Raw genomic sequence first — 22782 nt, 5'->3', positions numbered from 1 at the left:
ACAATTACAACAGGACCCTAAGAAGGGCACAAGCTTAGCTACAACCGGCCTACAGGATGTAAGCCAGTTTAAGCTTTTTGTGCCTAGGTTTACCTCCCCTTGCCACTGTTCCTCAGGATTTGCTCACAATCTCAAAACGGGCCAGGTTGTATCCTGTCTTAATTTTAAGGACTCAGAAGATTAGAATTCCAGCAGCATTCCTGGGACAAAACAGTGAGTGGTGCTGCAGGACAATGGGTCTAATCAGGAGTCTCCTAAAACATTATATCTTATTACCATTCCTCGACCTGCCCGCCATTACCCAGGATGAGACAGTCACATGAATGCCTTTCTTCTTCTCCTTATGGAAATTAGGCATTTTTTAATGGCGGAAAAAGACCCTCTAAGGAAGTCTAAAATTTGGATCTAAACCAAGTTGATAGCGTTTCTCTAATTTAGATATAAGCCATGCTGTAACGCAAAATATCACTCCAGAAACCAGCCTCTCGGCCTTTTTAGTTCCTTTTCATTTCAGGATTCACAGCGTCCCTCACAGCTGGCCTCAAAGAGGGTCCGTTTCTGATCTACTGTCTGCTGGTTAATGCCCCCGTGCAAATCCCACTCTGCTTTCTAACTGGTGAAGGGAGGCATCACTCAGGTTCAGGAGCTGGTTTCAAAACCCCATGTCAGTTAAGATTGCTTTTTATACCGCGATCTTTCGGTCTACACCGGCAAAGCTTTTGCCTTCCACTCTGATAAAGAACAGAGAAAATTGGATAAATTTCTAAGTTAGAGAGAATAATCCTACAGGGCCTCTTCACAGCCGGGTCTTGCTCCTTTCATACGCAAGATGAAGTGGGGAACGCTCTTTCAACTTGCCTTTTGTTGAGCTGAACAGTACAATTGCAGGTAAGTCAGAAAGCAAGATGCAGGTTCCCCAAAGATCTGACTGCGCCTCAGACTCTCTTATAAATGGATCGTCTATTGATATTTCAGCTCCCAGCCCAGGCTTGACTATTCACGCAGACCCTAAAAACAACACACCTGCCCCAGACTTCACGATGAAAGAGGGGGAGAGAGTGGGGAGTTGAGGAGAATCAGTTGCCCAAAGATGGTTCTAAAGAAGGATTTTAAGGTAATAAGAGAGCCTCTCACACCACCCAACTGCACCTGGCTTCCCCAAACAGCAATCTTGCCGTTTTCCCTTGCCTGGAAGCCACCTTCAAATTCATACATGGGGTTTCCCGGCACCCCCATTTTGGAGCACTGGCTGCAAGTGGGTCCCCGATTTCCAATGATGTAAACAACTGTACCCATGAGATGGCCAGCAGGGAAGTGTATTTGTCATATCAATGGGAATCTTTATAATCACCCTCTTGCACAGGGTGTGGTTTGCTTTAGACTCATTATTTCATGCATTGCTCATGGCAACCTTCAAAGGAGGGGTTCTTATGCCCACGTGCAAAACAATTTTGGTGTTCAAGTGACTGTTCAGACTCTCAGAAGAGCCACTGGCTGCTGTCCTCTCCTCTCCGTGTGCCACACAGGCGGTCATTAAAGGAGCCCTTAGGAGTCGAGCACTTGGGGTCCTAATCCAGCCACCTGGGGGAGCCAAAGAGCACTGAACTAGGAGTCTGGACACTAGAGCTCCGCTCGGCCTCTTGCTGGAGGGTCTCGAACAAGCCATTCCCCTGCCAGCCTGTGACCCTGGGCAAGTTATTTAAGATTACAGGTGCCTTAGCTGCCATATCTGTAAAAATGAGAGTAATACCAGTGTGTACCCAGATACTAAATGAGATAGTTTGTGCAAAACATTTGAACAAATGCCAGAATGAACATTCCAAACATTTTAGTTGTTGTTATGGTTGCTTCTGATGGGGAAACTGAGGTTCACAGAGCTTACAGAGTCTACCTGAGGTCATGCAGCTGTAAAAGGTGGGTTCAGGGCTGTCCCCTTGACAGTCCCTGTAGGCAGGCACTTTTCAGGACTCCTTGCAGCCCAGGCGCAAGATCATGGCCACTCACTGTAGAGCACTGCCTGGGCACAGCGTGTGTCTCATATATGTCCCAACGCAAGCATGGCTTGAGCAATCATGGCCTGGGACCTTCGGCGTAGGGGTGAGCACCCCTTGGCTCCCTCTGGCCAGACTCACAGCTTTCTTTCCCATCTGGGTAGGAGAGGGCAGAAGAAGCACCCGGAGGTTGGGGGCTCCCGTTCCTCCCCCAGCCTGAGCTGAACCGAGTCAACACATGTTGAGCCTTTGTTTCTTTTTCTACACAACTACAGGAAATTAGACTTTCAGTAATGACCACAAGAAAACTGAAGCCTCAGAACCAGCTCGACATTAGGAGGTGTCCTCCGTTCACAGCATCTTGCAATCTACACCCCCCTAAATGAATAAACTTCAAGTTTAAAAAGCAATGCAGGAAGCATCATATGGTAATTTAAAAAAATTAAGCAATATTTCTCAGCATTAAAAATTTTAATACATATCCTATTTCATAAAATGTCCGTGTGAGAATGCCAACTACCGTTTCTCAGAAAGTCCTCTTCTTTTTAGACTGTTTTTCCTACTTTTTTTTAGTGTTAAAATATCCTTTCTTTTCAGAAAAAAAAAAAAAACCCTGTGATATAAATGGTAGCTTGAGGTAATGTTTCAGGTTTCTTTTTTCCCTCACCTAGTAAAATAAAAATCTGAGGACACCTGGGTGGCTCAGTTGGTTAAGCGTCCAACTCTGGTTTTCAGCTTAGGTCATGATCTCAGGGTTGTGAGACTGAGCCCCATATTGGGCTCTGTGCTGACAGCATGAGTCTACTTGAAATTCATCCTCTCTCTCTCTCTCTGCCCCTCCCCCTTCAAAGTAAATAAATAAATGTGAAATAAAAATCTCACATTATATTGATGCCCCCATCTTAAAAGCATTTACCCATGAACCCTGAAATCTGAGGTCACTGGTCAAACCTCTTTGTCTCTCTGTTGGAGGGACAGAGGCCTAGAGAGCGAAGGGACAACTCAAGGACACATAGTCGGTAGGGGACAAAGTGGAGCTTTCCCCGAATGTCTTGGGGCTCCCAGCTTGGCCCCCCTCGCCTCTCTGGGATGGCCTCTGCATCTGCCCCAGAGGCTCCTCTCCCCCCCCGGAACAGCCCATTGACAAGACGGTCACATCAAGCGCTATTCTTGGAAGTGACAGAACGGCCATCTAGCAGGTGGAAGGCCTTCCTAGGGGGACTTGCGCTGCCTCCTTCGTAACCACGTGCCCTGTGTGGGGCCCGATGACCTCCCCCTGCCCCACGCTCGGCCTGACTGAATCCTGTGATAACTGCCATTCTGGCAAATTGTGATGAACAATTAGGTGATTGCTGAATCGCGACTTCATGGAATCAGAATTAATCACCACTTACGGGTTTATAATATTCTGTCTGTGCCATGTGCCTAAACTCAAGAGCAGTCGTTGCCCTAAAGGTAAGTAGAACCCAGGGCCTTGGTGTGGAGAACAATCCGCACAGCCTTGTTGGTTGTGGTTGCGGGCACGTTTCTGTGCGCCGGGCACCACGGTAGCTCTCATGGAGGCCAGTCCGAAACTGAGAAGTGGGTTCTCAACTGGGTGCAGTTTTGCCCCCCATGCACACTGGGCGACATTTCAAGACATTCTGCCTGTCACACCGGGAGAGGGCGGTGTGGATACTGGGTAGAGGCCAGGGATGCCCCAATGCAACAGACAATAGGCCCCACAATGGAGAATCATCCAGCCCAGAACATCCAAGGAGCTGGAGTTGAGAAAGCCTGATCCTGATGCTGAGGGTTCCCGCGACCACAGCCCCCTGGGTTGTGCTCCAGAACGAGCTCCCTCCTCCTCTTAGGGCTGAGAGAGACCGCACGCACACGCTCACGTGCCACAGTGCCCGCCACACAGCTCGTGCGCCACATCGCTGACCACGCCCACATTATCACCATTATCAAGTCCCAGTGGCAGACACTAAGGCCTGGAGGGAGGAGGGGACTGATGTTCGCTTGTGCGGGAGGGGCTGGCGCCCTTGCCCGGGGGAGGCCCCCTCCTTTCTGGGTCTCAGTATCTACCCTTGGGGCATAAGAAGCACGACTCCTCTGCAAGGAGCCCCCTCTGCGAGAGCAAGGTAGGTACGATGGTGGGTTTTGGGGTCGGGCCTGCCTGGGCATCTCCTGCACGACCTCATCTGTGAAAGAGGAGCCATGACTGTCCCCGGCTCACAGCACGTGAGCAAGAGGGACAGGCAGGCAGGCAGGCAGGCAGGCAGGCAGGCGGCGTCAGCTCTGCATACCTGCCAGCCCCTCCTCTCTCTCAGACCCCACTCCAGACCGCGGCCTCCTCACTCGCCCACTTTCTTTGGGCAAACAGGCTGCGGCTCCTTCCACTCAGGGCCTCACCTTCGGATTTGCTACTCTGTTGGCTGGAGTGGTCTCTCCTTCCCTCAACTTCCGTCTTTGCTCAAATGTTCCCTTTTCAGTGCCCTGACCTGGCCCCCCCAATCCTGTTCTAAATTGCACACACACAGGACCACACACCTAGCCCCTTCCCTGCTCTGTGTGTCCCCACAACATGTGTCCACCAACGTACCATATGTCCTACTTGTCACAGAGCATCTCCCTCCCACATAATGGAAGCCCCGGGAACACAGCAGTTTATTAACTTCTTGTTGACCGCGGTATCCCCGGGGCCTGGAATGGTGTCTGGCACATAGTAGGTACTCAAGACACAGTTGTATCGAACGACTGAATGATTCCAACCTACATGGCCCACCACAGCCCCAGCAAGTTTTAGTTGTGGCAGGAGGGGTCTGAGAGGCAAAGGAAGCAGCAGAATGTGCATGGAGCCGCTGTGGGAGGAGGGAGGTCAGAGGCGGGCGTGTGGGCCCAAGGCCCCTACCTCACTCTGCAGGGCGTGCGCCCTCTTGGCCCAGGCCATCTTCAGGTCCTCAGGCAGCGCCGTGAACTCGTGGCACCGCGTCCTGTAGTCGTGGTCGCTGGCCAGGGCCTGGGCCTTCCTGGCGTGGACCAGGTGCACCATGTCCATGGGCAGGTGGCAGCGGGCTCGGCTGCTCGCCGCCCCCCGCCTGTACTGCAGCTCGCTCTGCAGCTGGCCCACCCGCGAGCAGTGCCGGAGCCGCGGGTCGTCGCTCACGCTCCGGGCCCCGATCAGTCTACCTCGCTCCTTCACAAAGTCATGTCTGTAGAGAAACTGGAAGGCGAGACCACAGTCAGCGGCCAGCATTTGGCCTCCTTAGCTTCCACCCGCACGTCCTCACTGCAGACCCTAGAAAACTCACCCACCCTTGCGCTAGGAGGTGATGATTATAAGAAAAACCACAGTGAGGTTGGCCTGGGAGCATGCCGCCTCCCTGAGGGACGAACAATTAAAACGTTACTCCATCCTTCCCATCTAATTAAAACCAGATCCTTGGGACCAAAGGAAGGGCCCCGGTCCCCTTACGTGTGTCCTGTGGCCAAAAGGAATTTATCAAAAAAGGTAAAAGAGGAACTTGTGCTTTAACCGTTTGTACTTGCAAAACATTAAACCCAAAAGACAGGATCCATTTATTTGAAGTCCACATTTTCTGTGATTTGTTTGTGGGAAAGAGAAAGTCACCTTCATGTCCCAAAGCTATGGATGCTATCAGCAGAGTGGCGGAGACACAGCCAGCAAATCCTAACGCCAGCGTGTGAAACTACAGAGAGTCAAGAGGGAGATGCGTTACGGCTGTATTACAATTTCTATTGCAAGTTCTCTTTCGAATTCTAGGTGCAGTTAGAAAGCAGGCAGCTCTCGCATTACAGGCGGGATCGCTGGTGAGACACTGCAATTCAAAAGAAATCCTAATCGCTTTCCTGCTGGAGACCTTTGCCTGAGTTTAGCTTGTGATTAATAGAGCCTTTCTTTCCCTCCCTCCGTCAGAGAAGCTCATTGCTAACTAATATATTCTGCAGGTGACAGCCTGTCTCACATGGTGATAGATTTGCTTTAATTCAGGAAAATCAGCTGTAGACATTGTTTTACATGAAGTTAACAGAAATTAGGCAAGATGGAAGGTCATAGCATTCAACTCACATCACTGGCTATATCTCCAGAGACGCGAGCAGCCTGGAAGGGAAGAGCGTCTATTGTCAGCTTGTAGCCTTGAGCACGGAGATTACGCCAAGACTCCTTGTATTTTGCCTACAGTAGGAACACACATAGATCTTTAAAAAAAAATTTTTTTACACGAATCAATGAACAAAGGCTACCCCTTTCATTTGTAGTACAGTGTTCCAGAATTGATTTCTGACCAGCAAAAGCTCTCTCTTTTGCAAAGAAAATCTCATCAGCACACACGCAATCGTGCGCTCTGACACATAGGGATGCAACACACTCGTGGAAAAATGTATTTACCACGAGCGTCTAAAATCATGGTTTAAGTTCGGGAACACTAGAAGGGTCACCGTTAGATCCCATCATAGCCACTGACAGATGAGGCTTTGGAGCATGTCTTCACCTTAGCAACAAGAAAGGCTTACATCACTCAGATTGGCCGCGTTCGCTTTGGCTCGGACGAACTCGGGCAGACCCAGGGTCATCGTGTACTGGTGCCTCGCCTCGTCCCCGGCTGCTTTATAGAGGCGCTGGGCAGAGAGAGGAAGAAGAAAGCAAGGAGAGGATGCTGAGTGTTTCTCAGTGCTGGAGGCCCCTCGTTTGCGAGAGGGAAACAGGTTTGCAGAAATAGGTTTGCGGGGAGCCATTCGCCGTGTCACGGATACCCCTTCGGCCCTGAAGAAGATCTTTCTTTCAATAAAGTCAGTTCTTTCATGAGTCAAGCTGAGTGATATGAAAGGGATACGTAAGACATTGCAAGTTGCTTTTGAAGGGGTTTAGGGCAGGTCACCCCAAAATATGGCACCTTGGCATACTGAATGCTTTAAGCTGCAGGGATTTGGGAAACAGCAGGTGCTAGAAGCACTCTTTCTTCTCTCCTCTCCTGAAGCAGGCCAGAAGACCCTCCTGTAAGAGATGCCCTCCCCAGAGGAGAGGAGTGTCCTCATCTCCGAAGCCGGAGGGCTGCAGGGAGGAGTCTGAGGGAACAGACCATGCTAAGTGTGCCCCTGACCTTAGCCCATCACATTTCCCCGTGACTCCCCAAACCGAGTACAGAAATGTTCATTTCTTCTGGTTCCTGTACGAAGGCTCCTGGACCAAGTAAAACTTGAATTAAATATACTAGTATGCTTGTCTTTTGTTAATCTGCCTTTTGTTACAGAAGCCCCACTGAGACCCTAGCTTGGGTAAAGGAAAAGGTAAGGTTTCTTCCTTACACTTTGCTCGGGAACGGGCTGAGAAAAGAAAACCACGTTTAGGAACGCTATCATAGCTCTTCTCTTTGGAGACTTTGCCCTGGGGGATACAGTGTAAAGACCATAAATACCAAGATCCAGGAAAATTTGGAGAAGTCCTGGTTGGTGGAAGGGAGGTTCCCAAACTCTGTTCTGCATCCCTTCCTAAAGCTCTGGCTCCTTCCATGAGCGAACTCACGCCAGTGCGGCCCCGCGTGGCCTCCACCGGCTACAGAAACACCCATTCACGCGATCAGAAATGGGTCTGTGACTGGTGAGTTCTCTGAGGTCATCATAGGAGGCGGATTACCCCACCATCCAGCTCACAGAGCAGGTAGGAAAGGCTCGACGGGAATTTAAGATTGAGAACGGCCACTACCCCGGCTCTTGTGGACATTCTTCTCCCTAAGCTGCTGTCTCTTAACTTTCTGACTTGGGTGAGAGTGGAATCCAATTGTATAAATAGCCAAATCTCGACTGGCTTCTAAAAGAGTCAGGAGGAGAATTTGAAAAACTCAGGACGATGCCAGATTTAACTCCCTGCCAAGCTGGGTTTCTATTTCAGACGAGATTGGGCGCGTTCAGGGTGGCATGGCCGTAGATGCGATTTCTATTTCAAACTTGCAAGAGAGCCATCAAGAAGTAGCAACAAAGGGCCTCGAATGCTGATTTTATGTAACGAGACTCCTTCCCCTGCGCACCCATTGGCTAGAGATATTTAAATGAAGTGAGCAAACGGCAAGTGAGGGAGGAGGCAGAAATTTCAGAAGTGTGACCAACACCATTCTGTGTAAGCGGCCTTGCACCAGCACCCCTGAATACCCACACAGCCTCCAGAGAGTCATCATCAGAATGACCATGGATGCAAGGTTAGCCCATATGTTTCTAGACAGAACAGGTGAATGATGGACCAGTACTTTCAAACTTTAATGTGCAAGGGAAACACGTGAGGACCCTGCTAAAGGACCCTGTGGATTCAGGGGGTCTGGGGTGGGGCCTGAGGCTCGGCGCCTCTAACAAGCCGCAGGTTCGAGACTGCCCTTGAGGGGCGGGACTAGAGATTAAACCCGATTTCCAACTAAGCCTTCCTTCCCTCTGGAAAATGTTTACATTCCATATATGACGTTCTTTTCTTTCCAAACCCCCATGCAAACACGCGTGCTTTTCCCCGGCCCCCACCCCACAAATATTCACACATATTTTTGACAACCTAACAGTTTTTAAAAAGCCCATTCCAGAGCCCTCCAATTTTACCTCGTTGGTTATCTGGTTACTGAGTTTTGCGTGAAGGAGGCTGGGAGTGTCTGTCACAGCTGTGTACTTGAATGACTGGGGGAGCTGCCGGTACTTACTCTGAGGGAAGAAGACGACTTGGTTAGGCATCAAGCCAGAAGAAGAACAAGCTTTATAAGCACTGGGTATAAAAGCTCACTTTGCAAAGGCTGCTAGTCTGTTCCCCTGAATCCAGTCCGACACCTGCTCTCGTGACCTTGGAGCTCAGAGGCAGGAAGATGCAGAGGACAGGACGGACTGAAGCAGATGCTTACCCACAGGAAGAGGAGAGGAGATCTAGCCGTTGCCGTGAATGTGAACGTGACTACTGAAATTTGCATTTTGCTCCGACCTTTGTTTGATGGAAGCCCAGAGCCCCTTGGCTCTGGGAGTGTCCCAGAAACAATTGTGCAGCTTAAAAAAAAATACTGATTGCCTGCACCCCACCCCGGGAGACCAGGATTCATTAAACCGTCAGTGGGCCCAGACCTCTGTATTTTGTTTTAAGCTCCAAAGACAATTCTGATGCCCCACTAGGTTCAGAAACCACTCTCTTTTGAGATTTCACTGGAAACGTAAAGCGCAAAGTTCAATCTGAACTCCCACGGTGAGGCCAGCTCCGTTTTCTCAGAGCTCCTCATCAATGTGTGAGCCCACCTGATACTTCCAGTGCCCTCCATCATGCCCTCCTGTCCTTGCATCCACAGTGAGTGGAAGTCCCAGAGCCTTTGCAGGTGGAAGTAAGATTCCTCAGAAGCTCAAAGCGCTTAGAATTCTAGACTTCTGTATTTTTACCATGAAATTATCACCAAGCTTCTAACAACCATTTCCCAGCCACCTGAGAAGCACAGTTGTTTGGAATATCAGTGCCAATCCTCACAAAAACTAAATGACAGAGGCAGGAGTATCCCCATTTAACTGACTGAAAAATTGAGACTCCGAGAGGGCCGGCGACAGACTGGAGGTCACACAGCAAACGAGCACTGGCCCAGGATTTCAGTCTTCATCTGTTGGTCTCTGAAGCCTGCCTTTTTGTCATTGTACCACAGGGCCGCTCTTCAAAGGGACCCTAGGGTAGTAGATCTTATGAGTCAGGGAATAATTCTTATGTGTTCATAGAGGAGCTGGCTTGATATTTGCAAAGCTGTCTTAAATGGCATCCAGTCTAAATGGAGAATCTATTAATAGAAGAAAGACCCCACCAGAGGTTATGCAGTGAACGGTCACTGTTAACAGTTAACATGTAACTAGCTTCAGTAGGAAGAAGCAAGCTGAATACTGGGGAGCTGAATGCTTTTTTCTCCTGCAGAAATAAGCCGGATACCCCTCAGCCCTCCAGGGTCCCCCGGTCACCTCACTGATGAGTTCAGACGCCTTCTTTCTCCCTTCGATCTCTAAAGTGCCTGGAATGACACAGGGAACGCCTCGCATGAAGTTCAGGTCTGACCGGTACAAATTCTAGAAGAGACAACACAAGGAATCAGAGAGGCCCAACTCACAGAACAAGGAAGCAAAGAGAAGCCGGAGGACCCACAACAGGGTAACGTCGTAATTAGAACTCGAGGCCAAGCCAGTCTCTCCAGACAGGTCATCCTCACACACAGGGCCACCCAGGAAGCATGTATTGGGGAAGCAAAAATGTAGGTCAGCAGAGAAGGATTCTGCTGTCACCTGTCTCCTTAGCTTCAGAGGGAGGGGAGGCCGGTTTTTATCTTCATGGGGGCTATCAAGACATAACCACGGGAGTGGATTGTGGTTAGAAAGTCAGTTGTCTGGGGGCAAATGTGGAAATGACGGTTTAATAGGTCTTCTGAAACAAAGCCCAGCAGCAGAGGGTGGCATTAATTAATCACGGGTTAAGAAAGACCTAATGAATGAATCCAGACTCATCTGGCACAGGCCCCTCTGTCTGGGTAGGGCCGAGTGTGTGCACCTGCGTGATTTGGGCTGACAGTTTAAAGGGTCCCCAAACTCACTCCCCTGCAGCCACCGAGGTGCCCCCCTGGCCATTGCTGCCTTCCAAGTGCTGTCACAGTGAGAGGCAGGGCAGGCGAGGGCTCCGCTCAAGTGACACATAGGCCCTGAGCTGAGCGTGACAGCCCCGTGGCCCTGCCGCCGCTCTCGGGTTCCTGACAGTTTTTGTCAGCCGGTAAACACTGTGCACGGGTGGAAAATTTGAACAGACGACAGATACCCAGATCTGAGAGTCCTTTTGCTTCCAGGCACCGTCCAGGAAGCAGGTTTTGTGTGGTGCTTTGCTTTCCAACCGCAGCCCGTTACCTGCAAACCCCATAGCGCAGAAACCTAGAAAGGCAGGCAGCGGGGGTGGGGGGGGGTGGCGCCAAACAGGACGCTGTCACCTGTGGAAGGGAGCACCCAGGATCTCACTGGGAAAGAGGTGATCCTCGGTGCTCCCCAGTACTCTCAGGCCACCTGCTTCAGAAGACAGGTGGCCTGAGCTTGAAATGCACGTGCGAGGCCCCTGGAGGTCTGCACCTCTCGTTGCGGGGACCCAGGAAGCATCGCTGGGAACTGGGTGCCCTGCCCTCCTCTGCACACTCTCCTCCGCCTAAAGTGGGTCCACTCAGACCCCAGCCTCTCCTAATAGAGCACAGCCTCCCTCAGAAAACGGACAGCCTGGGAATCCACGAAGCACTGAGAAGAGCCCCCAGTCTGACCCGAGGCCGAAGGCTATGCCCTTGGCAAATGCTGAACATGCAAAACATGTGAACTGAGGGCACCTTGGTCAGACGCCATCTAAGTTCAAGTGTCAGCCCCCATTTCTCACTGATAGTTGTGTGATCTTGGGCAAGCTATCTGTTTAACTCCTTTGAGCCTCACTGCAATTTATAAAATGGGGTAAAGACTCTTGATTTGGGGTAATTCTGAGGTTTAAATGAGATCATGCGTGAAAACGTAATGTTTAGAAACAATAGATGCTCCCTGTTGCCAGTAGATCTGTGGAATCCTGCTAGGCAGGGACAGCGTTTCCAAAGAAGAGCCAGGTTGAGGATCTGTCACCTCCAGAATCCCTCACAGCCCCGGCAGGAGCTTGCGGGTCACTGCCTCATGGTCAGATCTGAGAAGATGGAGCCCTGAGCAAGAGGCCAGGTCCCCTTACCTCGCTTTGCAACTTGTGCGCTTTCTTGGCACAGCTGAGCCTCAGGTCTTCGGCCAAGGAAGTGTGCTGGGGGAGCGGGTGTCTGTAGTCCTGGTCGCTGGCCAGGCTCTGAGCCTTCTTGGCATGCACCAGGGTCACCATGTCCAATGGCAGACGGAAGCGTGCCTTGGAGACCTCAAAGCCTTTCTTGTAGTTCACCTAGAGGGGCAGACAGAGCAGCAGCGGCTATTTCAAAGCCACCATTCGCACAGGGGCCATCAGGGAGCACAAGCGCAAGGCGGTTCTCTCCCCCGTGAGCCCCAGAGACGCTCTGGCAGGGACCGGCTTACTCAGCAGGATTCATCTCCAAGTCCCCACACCACCCTCAGCCCTGGAGGTCATTGACTTAGATGATGAGGGCCTATGGCTGCCCCAATAAGGGAAAATACAGAAGCTCAAGAGACAGACATCACAGCAGTGATTCCCTTGCTCGAGTCTGTAGATCCTCTCATTTTCCAGAGGCAAGAAGGTATGTGGCTGCCCTGTGCCCTGCCCAACAGTGCTTCTCCCCATCACCCTGTCCGGTTACAGTTTACACACCGGGGACTCTCTTCTCAGGCTTAGCCGACGAGGCGCTTCTTCCTAGGCATCAGATGACATCCTAAGAGGTCTGGGGGCAGGGGCACCTGGGTGGCTGAGTCGGTTGAGCATCTGACTCTTGATTTCGGCTCGGGTATGATCTCACTGTTCGTGAGTTCGAGCCCCGTGTTGGGCTCTGAGTGGACAGTGTAGAACCTGCTTGGAATTCTCTCTCTCTCTCTCTCTCTCTCTCTCCTTTCTCCCTTTCCCTCTGCTCCTCCCCTTCTCACTCTCTCAAAATAAATAAACTTTAAAAATTTAATTAAAAAAACAAATCTAGGGGGCCAAGAGCAGTGGGTAGACGCTTGGAAAACCAGTTCTGAGGGATGGGAATTCCCTAGAACCCAGCAGGCACGCTGAGGAAGGAGAGGACAGGCTCCTTCCAGACAAACTCCACTGCAGTCCTCAGGGAAGCTGCCAGAAGGTCTGCGAAGCTCCCTCTGGGCTTTCTTGGGAGTCAGATGCATAACTGGCACCTCTTCCACCCCTCCCTTACCTCCTGCTCCCATCTAGCATCCTCTCCTCCCCCTAGCATAAAGCCAAGGACAATTCATGTCCAACCCCACATTCTGCGGTCAGCACCTCAGCCCAGAAGTGGGGGGTGGGGGGGGGGAGTTAGAAATGGGGAAACTGAGGCAGAGAACAAAATGGCAGAGAACATGTGAAGCTGTGGAAAGAGCATGAGATGCAGGGCTGGAACCATATCCACTTTCTAGCTGATCCTAGACAAGGGACTGAGTCATTCAGATCTAGGTCTTCTTATTCGTGAACTAGGATGGATAAGACGAAGTTCCTAAAGATGGTTCGACGGTTAAGTGAGACACAGGGTGTAAAGGTGCTTAGTCCTCCGTAACACAGTGGACACATGTTAGGTTCTACCACCACCATTAGCCAGCGCACATACGTGCAAGGGGACAGTGTATGCACCCTTGCGCCACCATCCAGAGGGTGGAAGACACGGGCTGCGAACTCAGAGGTTTCCAGGCACCCAGGTGATAGCACCAGTGAGTAAAGCAGGAAGTGAGGGCAAAGGAGGTGGCTGCCTGACCAGGAGAGCATAGATCCTCCTAAATGGAGCTCTCAGGAGTTAACCTCCACTGTAGCCTTAAGGAACCCAGGGCCAGCTTCTGGCTGAAAGTCTACGACTTTCATGCAAAATGTTCCACTTTTAAAGGTTTGCAAGCAATTCACTCTGCGGACCAAACAAAACAGCTCTGTCGTCCACAGGCCCCCATCTGTGGCCCCTGATCACATCACGGAATGGCCCAAGGGAGCTAAGGGGTCATCTAGTTCAAACTCTCACCTGCGGAGGAAGAGGCTGAAGCCCAGGAGAGCCAAGGGACCGGACAAAGGCACACAGCTAGTGAGGACAGAGCCAACAGCCACAAGGACAAACAACCCGTGCTGGCTGGATATTGCTAGGTGGGGGCCCCCCGGTTCCGCTGCATTTTCTCCTACTTACTTCGCTCTGCAGCGAGCTCGCATACACTGAATGTGCAAGGCTGATATCGTCTTCCAAGCTCCGGGAGCCAAGCATCTGCCCTTTCATTTTCTCAAATGCCTCTTTGTATCTGTACTAAAGGGAAAGAGAGCGGGAGAGAGTAACAGCTCGGGGACAAGGGACACGGAATGGGAGAGGTGGGTATTGGGCGAAAATGTTTTGTTCTTTTGACAGTGACTGGGTGAGTTAAAAGAAAACGCGCAGGAGTCGTCAAAAGGCCTATTCTTTCATATGCAAGACTCCCAATGACTAAAGGGCTGGGTATGAACTGGCGGGAGGTGTTAGCACTTGGGCGGCCCGCGCACAGGAAGGTGGGTGCATTGTTAACGGTCTCTGCACGCGGACTCGCTTTAGGAAAGCGCCTGGTGGAGGGTGCATTTCATCTGCCCAGGGTCCAGAGTTACAGTCCGGCATTTGGCTTTGTACCCCGGCTAGGGGATTTTTTTTGTTGTATGCTATGTTCTTTCTCACTGGTCGTTATCAGATTGCCCTAACACAGTCAGGTGGGAAAGCAGAGGACAGTATCCACAGGCAAAAGAAGGCAGGGGTTAGGGGCAAAAGGAGTAAAAATTGGTTAGTATTAAACATTGACACAGTAATGGAGGTGGACGCTCACATCGCTTATGACTTCGCCAGAAGCCTTTGCTGCCTGAAACGGAATGGCATCCAGTCTCAGCCTATATCCGCCGTCTCGAAGTTTGCTCCAGGACTCCTTATAACGTGTCTGTTGGGAAGATGTGGACAAATAAAGACCTGCATGTGATCTGGTGGTTCTGAGATCCTCAGTACCAAGATGGGCATCTGCTTTGTTATTGGGTTTTCTCCCAGCCCCCAGCTGGAGTTAGAAATCACTCTGTCTTAGCAANGGGGCTTTAGAGTCAGACACACCCAGATTTCTCTGAGCAGCAGAAGAAAGTGGAAGAAGCAGGCAGAAGGCCGAGTGTGCATAGATCTTTATGTAAGATAAGGAGAACACAGCTGTTTCTATCAAAGAACAGGGGGGAGGGGTTGTTGATCAAGGTTACGGGAGGGAAGGGTCTCTCCTTGGCATGCCGTTGGATGCCCTCACCTACATCCTGATGCTCCCGCATTTCACCCCCTCAGTACCAACGCCCTTTGTGCTAAGGCAGTGTTCCTAGACTCATTCTTGTAAATGAGCTTGACTTTCTGGAGGACCGCCTACCTAACCCGCAGAGCTCAGCATGAATGAAAGCAAAGGGCTCCTTGTTCCAAAATATTACAAATTTCAAGATGGTGACCGCAGAACATGAAACTAAGCTCCAGGCCCTTCTGAGCACAGGCTGCCTGCACTGCCCAGGTCCCTGGGTCCCCCGGAATTAAAGCCAGTGCCCCATCTGCCGGCCTCACCTCACTGATATTCATGGCATTCAGCTTAGCCAGGAGGACTTCAGGGAGGTCAGCTGTCTGAGTGTAATGATGCTTTATGTTTTCTCCTTGTTCCCTGTATAACCTCTGTGGACAAAGAGAGGTTTTGCGTTAAACCCAGGAGGCTGCTCCACGCGGCCATCGGCCAAGTGACACTCCGGGAGACAGGGACAGCTGTCACCTCCCCATGGAGACAGGATCTTGGGTCCCCTGCTACCTGGATTCCACAGCCGGCACGGTGACACGGGCTTCACTCCCTCCCAAGCCCCACATCCCAGCTCAGAACATGACAGGCTGAAACCTGCCTCTACATTAACACTCTACTTGTAGCATAAATGCTGACATGGTGTCAGAAGATGAGGTCATGTTAACACCTAGTCATTTTGTTATTAACCACAAAGCACGGGAGGGCGTCAAAATTCAGAGGCACGAAAAGAGGCCTCTTCCACAGGCAACGTTTGGACCTACTTCAATCCCCACTCCCTTCCTCCATCTTGAGGATTCCTGTGCTAATAAGTGTCTCCCGGGTGGGTCTGGGGTGCCATTCACGAGGAACTCTGATTTGGGCTTACGACATCCTCGTAGTGATGACACGAGGTTGGCATCGGCCACCAGAGAAAGTTTCTAACCCGGGCTTTTCCATCCCCAGTCTTGGTAGCTGTGTCCAAAGTTTCTACGTATCACAGCACTGCCCCCTAGAGTTGGTTCGGGTAAGGAGGGAGCCAGTGTCATTTTTCCTCAGGCAAAAGATCCTGTTGGACCATCTGTGTTTCTCAGAATTTAATTTGCTTCTGAGGGGCTGCTTGTCAAGAAAGTATAAATTCCTAAACCCTTAAGTTTGTAAATCATCCCGTAACATATTCTGATAGGCATTCAGGACGTTTCCGAATGCCTGTTGAAAAAGGCACAGCCAGAATAATATAGTCAATGGGGAAGCAGGAGAGATCCTTCTGAAACTCGTCCCCACCCAGAGCTGTAAATTTTCCTCGAGGCAAGTCGAATGCCTTGAGGATATCTACAAGGCGTGTCCTCCCCGCCCAAAGACCCGTGGGCCTCTCTCGGTAGAATCGGCCAAATGGGGTTAACCCGTGTCCTAAAGAGAGTTTTTTTAGGACCACATCGTTCAATTCAGTCTCCAACGAAGGCTGTGCTGTGAGGACAAAAGGCCAGATCTCAGAATCACGTTATAAAGGGAACGTGGGACACGACTTCACTGTTAGTCTCGTGCACGCAAGACCCAAATCATTTCCAAAGTCTCTGGGGGAATTCGGAGGGCAAGGATTCCTGCCTTCCTGCCCTCGGGTCCCGAGGAGCCCTAGCAGGGGCTGCGACTTCCAACTACTATGAATTTTCACCCCCAGCGTTCCAGTGCTGGAAACGACACTTTAAAACAAAAAGGAGCCAGGCCGGTGGAGGTGGCGGGGGGGGTGGGGGGTGTCCCAGCCCAGACAAATCTTGAAGACATGCAAATGGGCAGACAGGAGAGCGTGAGGGCAGTGGGGTAGCCGAGCCCCACTTGGCATCTGAGGACCAATAACACCCCATCTGCATCCTAATGAGGAAGCACCCCTGCTAAGGTGTGCCTCCGCGAAGGACAAGGAGTTCCTTCATCCTGAGAACAACAGAAAGAGCAGGGCAAGGAGCCCTCAGCTTCAATCGCAGTGTTGAAAGAAGAGCCCACTCTTAGAGTTCATAATGTATATATATTATCACTTACATCCACTGCTTGGGTATAACTAATTCTGGCCTGGACCATCTCCGGAGTGTCTTTAATACTGGTAAACTTCAAAGCAGCTGGATGCTGACGGTACTTCTTCTGTTGAGCAGAAAAAGATCAAAGCTGTGAATTTTGTGCTGCTCTTTCATGCCATTTGAAAGGGAAAAATCATAGGTTGCTTGAGATTAGAGTGAATTTGTGAACATAATTATTATTCGGCTTCCTCCATCTTTATATCCTCGGTGCCTTCAGGTTAATATTTGTTTCAATTTAAGAATAACCTCATGTCAATTAACATTAAAGTATTTCTACCTGGTGCAAAGAAAATATCGCAAAATTAGGTTATCCTGGTAAAATACTGTGGGATGTACGCTTAGGAAAGGATTCTCTTTATGTGTTTCAGATATTGTGTTGCGGTTGTTTACATATCTTCATTTGGGTCTCCCAGGCAAGAAGGGAAGTTACATTTATCAATCGAAGCTTGCTGCTTTCCTTCCACAAAAGGACTTGGCAGAGATTATCACAGTCAAAGCCCTTGCATTTAGCAGTCAGGGATCATAACTCTCCAATCACTTTAGAACCTGGTTCAGTGAACGTAAGCAAGAATTCTTTAGAATGTTACAATAATGAGAAGAAGGGCATTATTATTGAAAGGGGTGATGATACATTTTGAAAGATTGGAAACAAACCAACAGAATCACCAAGAATTCCAACGCTGGCAAAGACCTAGATACCCAATTTTGATCCTAAAAGTCATGCTTAAATTAATTCCTATTTTTTAAAATGCAAATACATTCCCAGGAGACTAGAACAGTTGCATTCTTAATGGAATTGTGAAGTGCATCTTTCCTCAAATCAAAGAATTATCTTATAAACACTGCCTCATTTCCTGTTTTTTGTGTCCTGGGTTGTTTAAAGACACGGTTCAGTCTCCAGCCACCTCTGTTGTGTCACCTGTTTTTGTACATAAAGTTTTATTGGAACACAGCCATGCTCATTCGCTCACACACCATCTATAGCTGTGTTCATGCAGTAGTGGCAGAGGGGAGTAGCTGCAATTGAAACTGTGTGGCCCACAAAGCCGGAAACAGTCCCTATCTGGTCCTTTACAAGATAAAGTTTGCCGGCTCCTGCTTTAAGGGACAGGCATGTGCGCATTTGTGGTTTTTTGCAGCAGTGTGTGGCATTCTGTCTGAAAATGAAGAGGTCAGCCAATTTGACACGAAACTGGAAATGCGCCAAACAGAAGTGAGGTGATTAGGGAAAGTTGCTGAAAGATTTTCTTGGCTTACTGAAGTTTGAAGACTGGTGTGAAGCACGGAAGATAAGCCAATTTGTTGGGTAAGTCTGCAAAATGAGGTGGAAAATTAAGCCCACTGTGGGATAAACAGTTCCAGAAAGATCCCTTGGATGCCAGACTTAGATGCATGAAGGAATCGTCTTGAAGTCTAAATTGTGTGCATAGTTTATTTTCCACATCCTTTTATGAGTGGGCCCGATGAGAGCGGAGGATCATGAGTCCTCACACCTGGATGTGTGCTGCTACAAGTTTCTCAAAATCATCCTTTGAAGAAGGCCTTTCCTCTATCAGACTGAGCTACTGAGGGGAGTGTCCACTGAGGTCTCAGGGTCTTCTGAGCCTTGAATGCTGATTAATATTTCCTAAAAATTAATCCAATCAAAGTGTACCCACTTCTGGAACCAGCTCTGTGACATGTCAGGTTAACCGGAATATTCTCCCATGGGGAAAATATCAACGCTGGGCAGGTGTGTTTGAAAACCCAACTTAGGTGTCTTTCTCTTTCACCTACACGTTTAGTAAGAAAGTATTCTCAAAACAAAGTGCCAGGAGGTTCACCACGAAGGCTACCAGGCCCTGTGGTGACGGCCATGGTGATCTCCCCATGCACCCGCCCCCCCACCCCCCATGGAAGTCTAGAAAGACCAGGTTACTCTGAAGGCAACTAAAAACATTCTCGCTTGCCTTCTGAGCAAGTTTCTCCCCCAACAGACATGAACAGAGGTGGGATTTGGGTTGTTCGAGGATGTGCAGCCTCCGCTTGAGCATGAGGCAACGGCAACTCCGGGGCGTGTCTGTCCAGTGGTTCTCCACCTTTCGGCGGCGCCTGGAGACAGTCTGGGTTGTCACAACTGGGCAGAGGGTGCTACTGGCATCTAGTGGGTGGAGGCAGGGGTGCTGCCCGACACCCCACATGACTCGGGACACCCCACAACCAAGAGTTTTCAGAACATAGACAGTTCTGAGATTGAGAAACCCTGATTGAATCTTTAAAAGATCCGTTTAATGGAATTCTCCTAAAATGTGAGCAGAATGGCTCTTTGCAGCACACCATCATGCCTTAGGGTCCGAGGGAGGCTGCAGGTACACAGGAGTGAGATTTAACTGGAAGGGAGACCCTTCAACAGGAGAGCCCCAGGTCACGTGTCCTGCACCACGTGAATATTCAAAAAACTGTTTACACTGTGGTAGAAAGGAGAGAGAGAGAGAGAGAGAGGAGAAAATGTGCATAAAGTCACGGAAAGAGCTTTCCGGGTGCAATAAATGCATCTTTTCATCATCACTCCCTTGTTGCTTCATTAAAAAGGTAAGTTGGTAGGTAGCAATTGAGCTCTTTTTGATTGTCATTATTATTCATAATATCATTTGTCACCCACTTTGTTTTTGCCAGGGCTCTATGGGCCCCTACTGGCGTGTGTTTGGTATGTAGTTTCCCTCTAATTACCAGCCCTAGTCTGGGTTTCCAGGCCTTTCATGTAGCTTTGCCTTTTTCTTTGCCTTTTGAGTGGAAATTATTTTAATTTTATACAGAAATGCCACACGCCTCGTGCAGCCGGGCCTGTTGCCCGCTGTCAGGAAATCTCACCTCGCTAATGAGTTCTCCTGCCTTCTTCGCCTGCTCCACATTTAATGACCCGGTGGCGACCCAGCCCGTGCCTTTCATCCACTTGACATCTGCCCTGTATTGGTTCTGACAAAGGAGAAAGGGAAAAAAAGGCAGGCCATTGTTTGGCGCGCAGACATTTAAAGGGCTATTAATGGCTCCCAGATGTCGCCTTGGTGCTGGCTGAGTCAAATTAGATGCCGCTTTTGTCTTACCCATTTCTGCACAGTCACAGGTAGGGCTCCAAAATGTCAATTAATCTCCCCTTTAATTGGAGCATCCCGCTGCTGGTGGCCTTAGGCCCCTCCCACCGGCGCCTGGGGGGGGCGGCGGGAGGGGCCGGAGCAGCCTCGTCCCTCATTAGGGAAGAGGGACGTCCTCATTGTCTGCTTTCCCCGTTTTCTTGTTTAAAAAAACAAGCAGGGGAGAAGAAAACGAGAACTCACAACGGAACCCAGGTGGGGAGCTATTTGAGGGAATTTCACAAGACACCCGCGGCCTCCCACGGGGCCGATTCCTTCCAATGCACCTCGGTGGGGGCAGGGGGTACTTCTCATTTCTTTGCTTGCCGGGGAAGGCGTCGTTTTAATGGAGAGCCATCTAAATGGACGCTTCTCTAAAACTCGAGAATCACCCAGAGCCCCAGAAACCGCTCTACCAGGAAGGGCGTGTCTATACCGCCCTCCGCACCCGTGCCTCCTCAGCGCACCCACCTTCCTGCACCAGAGCCCACTGAAGATGGAGGAGAACGGTGCCCGGAGGGGCACCCGGGAGAGAGGGGAGAGGCTCTCAGGGGGGCGTGTGCCCCCTTTCTGAAAAGGACACTGCCAACAGGAGGATGGGAGACGCTCTCCCAGAACAGGCCACAGTTACCAATGTCACTAATATGTCTCCCCCCTGCCCCCGCCACAGTAAAACGAAACAGGGAAAACACATGGCATAGCATCCAAAGCGGGAAGAGCTCAAATAAAGGTTAAATCATTAGGAAAGCTGAGCTGCGTCCCCCACGCCCCATCCCAGGACCGGGAAGCAGGTGTGTCGGTGGATAAACTACCGACTTGGGAAGCTGGGGAAAGCCGTTGCGGCGAGGCTGGCACATGCGGGCATGTGCACATGCGGAGCTTACATCGCTCTGTAAGCCGTACGCCTTCTTGGCCCATTCCACTCTCATGTCTGTGGGCAGGGTGGTAAAGTGATGAGATGCTGTCTTGTAGCCTATGCTGGTGGCTAGATGCTGAGCCTTGCGGGCATGCGCGAGGTGGGCCATGTCCAGGGAGACGTGGCACCGGGATCTGGCGTCCTCGAACCCCTTCTTGTACTCCCGTTCGCTCTGCAGCTTGGACATTTGCAGCGAGTGGCTCATTTGTGAATCCCCCTGGGCATCCTTCGCCCCAATCAGTTTCCCTCTGGACCTCTCATAATCTTCCTTGTACTTCACCTAAACAGGAAGAAGAGAGTGGGGTATGTTAGCATCTCCTAAAGGCATTGTTAACTTTCGTGAAAGTCCAAACAACGCCATACAACAGAATCTTATTAGAATTAGGGTCACAGTTGACTTCCTATCATTGAACAGCGAAATATTACTCATTATTTCCCTTTTCACCTCAGCTGCCAGGAAGCTCAGAACTAAACTGAACGCTCAGCTATACAACAGTCTATTCCCAAGTTCCTGGTGATATTCCATCTGTTGTCTGTATTCTTTAACCTCACTTTCTCTGGATATTTTTTATGTTTTATTTATTTTTGAGAGATAGAGACAGTGTGAGCAGGGGAGGGTCAGAAAGAGAGGGAGTTACAGAATCCGGAGACAGGCTCCAGGCTCTGAGCTAGCTGTCAGCACAGAGCCTTATGCGGGGCCCGAACCCAAGAACCATGAGATCAACCGTGAGAAGTCGGATGCTTAACCGACTGAGCCACCCAGGCGCCCCTGGATTTATATTTAAGTGGTCTGTTGTGTCCTTTCTGGGAATAATGAAAACATCGTAAACAAAAAGTAGTCAGAAATGAAAATAGTACAGAATAGCTAAAATACAGCTGCTGTTTGAGAAAGGGGCTAAAATTACAGAACGGGGGCATCTATAAACATTTAGGAGTATGGGGAGCCCAAGGGAGCATATTCGCTTGGAAGAAGACCAACAGTAATAAGGATCAGAAGACGAAAACGAATATGGAGCTGCCTTAAAAACTGTAACAGGATAACATTATCAGGAGACCTGGGCTCTCCTCTCACCTGCGCCAACAGTGACAGTATCCATAGCTGCCACTGTTTATTGATGCTTATTGTGAGCCAGGCACGGTGTAAACCCACGCCCTCAAAGTGCATCTGCAGACCAGCGCTGGTTCGTGAGCTCTTACCAGGAACGAGATAAGGACCTTAGGTCAGAATGTAAATTGGCCGCATCCCCAAGCCAGTGTTTAGTTCAGCTGATCTCTACATAGATTCATAAAGAGAAGTATACGCATGTGCGTGCATGTCTTTCGGAAGCAAGACTGTCTTGATGCAGTTAGCGGACTTTGCCTTCCACTCTGGCCTAGGCTCCTTATCTCACATCAGACGCCCAGTCACCAGCACTGGACGATGGAACACTCAACACACGTCAGTTCATTTCACTTCTTCATAAGCATTTTGCAACTGCCAATTTACCCATGAGTTAACTGAGATTTTGAAAGGTCAAGCAACCTTCCCAGAGTCACAATGCTTAACGGGATGGAGCTAGGATTTTATCCAAGGTCCATCTGACACCAGGACCTGTACCCTCGGTGGCTGACAGGCCACAACATCCTTAGATAGTCCTGGAATGTCTCTGGGCATCAGTTTACCTGTCACATAGCCGTTTAGAGCATTACTCACGCTGCTCCCACTAACATGGCTTCCCCCTACCGAAAACCGACGTGTGGCAAGCAGTGTGCTCTCGGCTCTTACAGGATGATCTCACTGTGAA

The 22782-nt window shown here is 50.1% G+C and overlaps 1 protein-coding gene across 3 annotated transcripts in view; it reads right to left on the bottom strand.

Moving 5' to 3' along the window:
* NRAP (nebulin related anchoring protein) overlaps positions 1-22782 on the bottom strand; it is a 70085-nt gene that overhangs the window by 10198 nt on the left and 37105 nt on the right. For all 3 annotated transcript variants that reach the window (XM_077779546.1, XM_077779548.1, XM_077779547.1), the window contains 12 exons: positions 20967-21278; positions 19823-19927; positions 16938-17036; positions 15203-15307; positions 14451-14558; positions 13796-13909; positions 11716-11913; positions 9948-10052; positions 8577-8675; positions 6513-6617; positions 6067-6174; positions 4888-5199 (listed from right to left, as the gene is read on the bottom strand). In XM_077779546.1, the coding sequence (XP_077635672.1) occupies positions 4888-5199; positions 6067-6174; positions 6513-6617; positions 8577-8675; positions 9948-10052; positions 11716-11913; positions 13796-13909; positions 14451-14558; positions 15203-15307; positions 16938-17036; positions 19823-19927; positions 20967-21278 (1770 nt within the window). The remainder of the gene's footprint in view (positions 1-4887; positions 5200-6066; positions 6175-6512; positions 6618-8576; positions 8676-9947; positions 10053-11715; positions 11914-13795; positions 13910-14450; positions 14559-15202; positions 15308-16937; positions 17037-19822; positions 19928-20966; positions 21279-22782) is intronic.

The sequence above is a fragment of the Crocuta crocuta genome, unplaced genomic scaffold, assembly GCF_008692635.1.
Source record: "Crocuta crocuta isolate KB4526 unplaced genomic scaffold, BGI_CrCroc_1.0 scaffold138, whole genome shotgun sequence".
Classification (NCBI taxonomy): Eukaryota; Metazoa; Chordata; class Mammalia; order Carnivora; family Hyaenidae; genus Crocuta; species Crocuta crocuta.
Note: the sequence above shows the minus strand (reverse complement) of the source record. Positions and strands in the feature narration are given on the sequence as shown.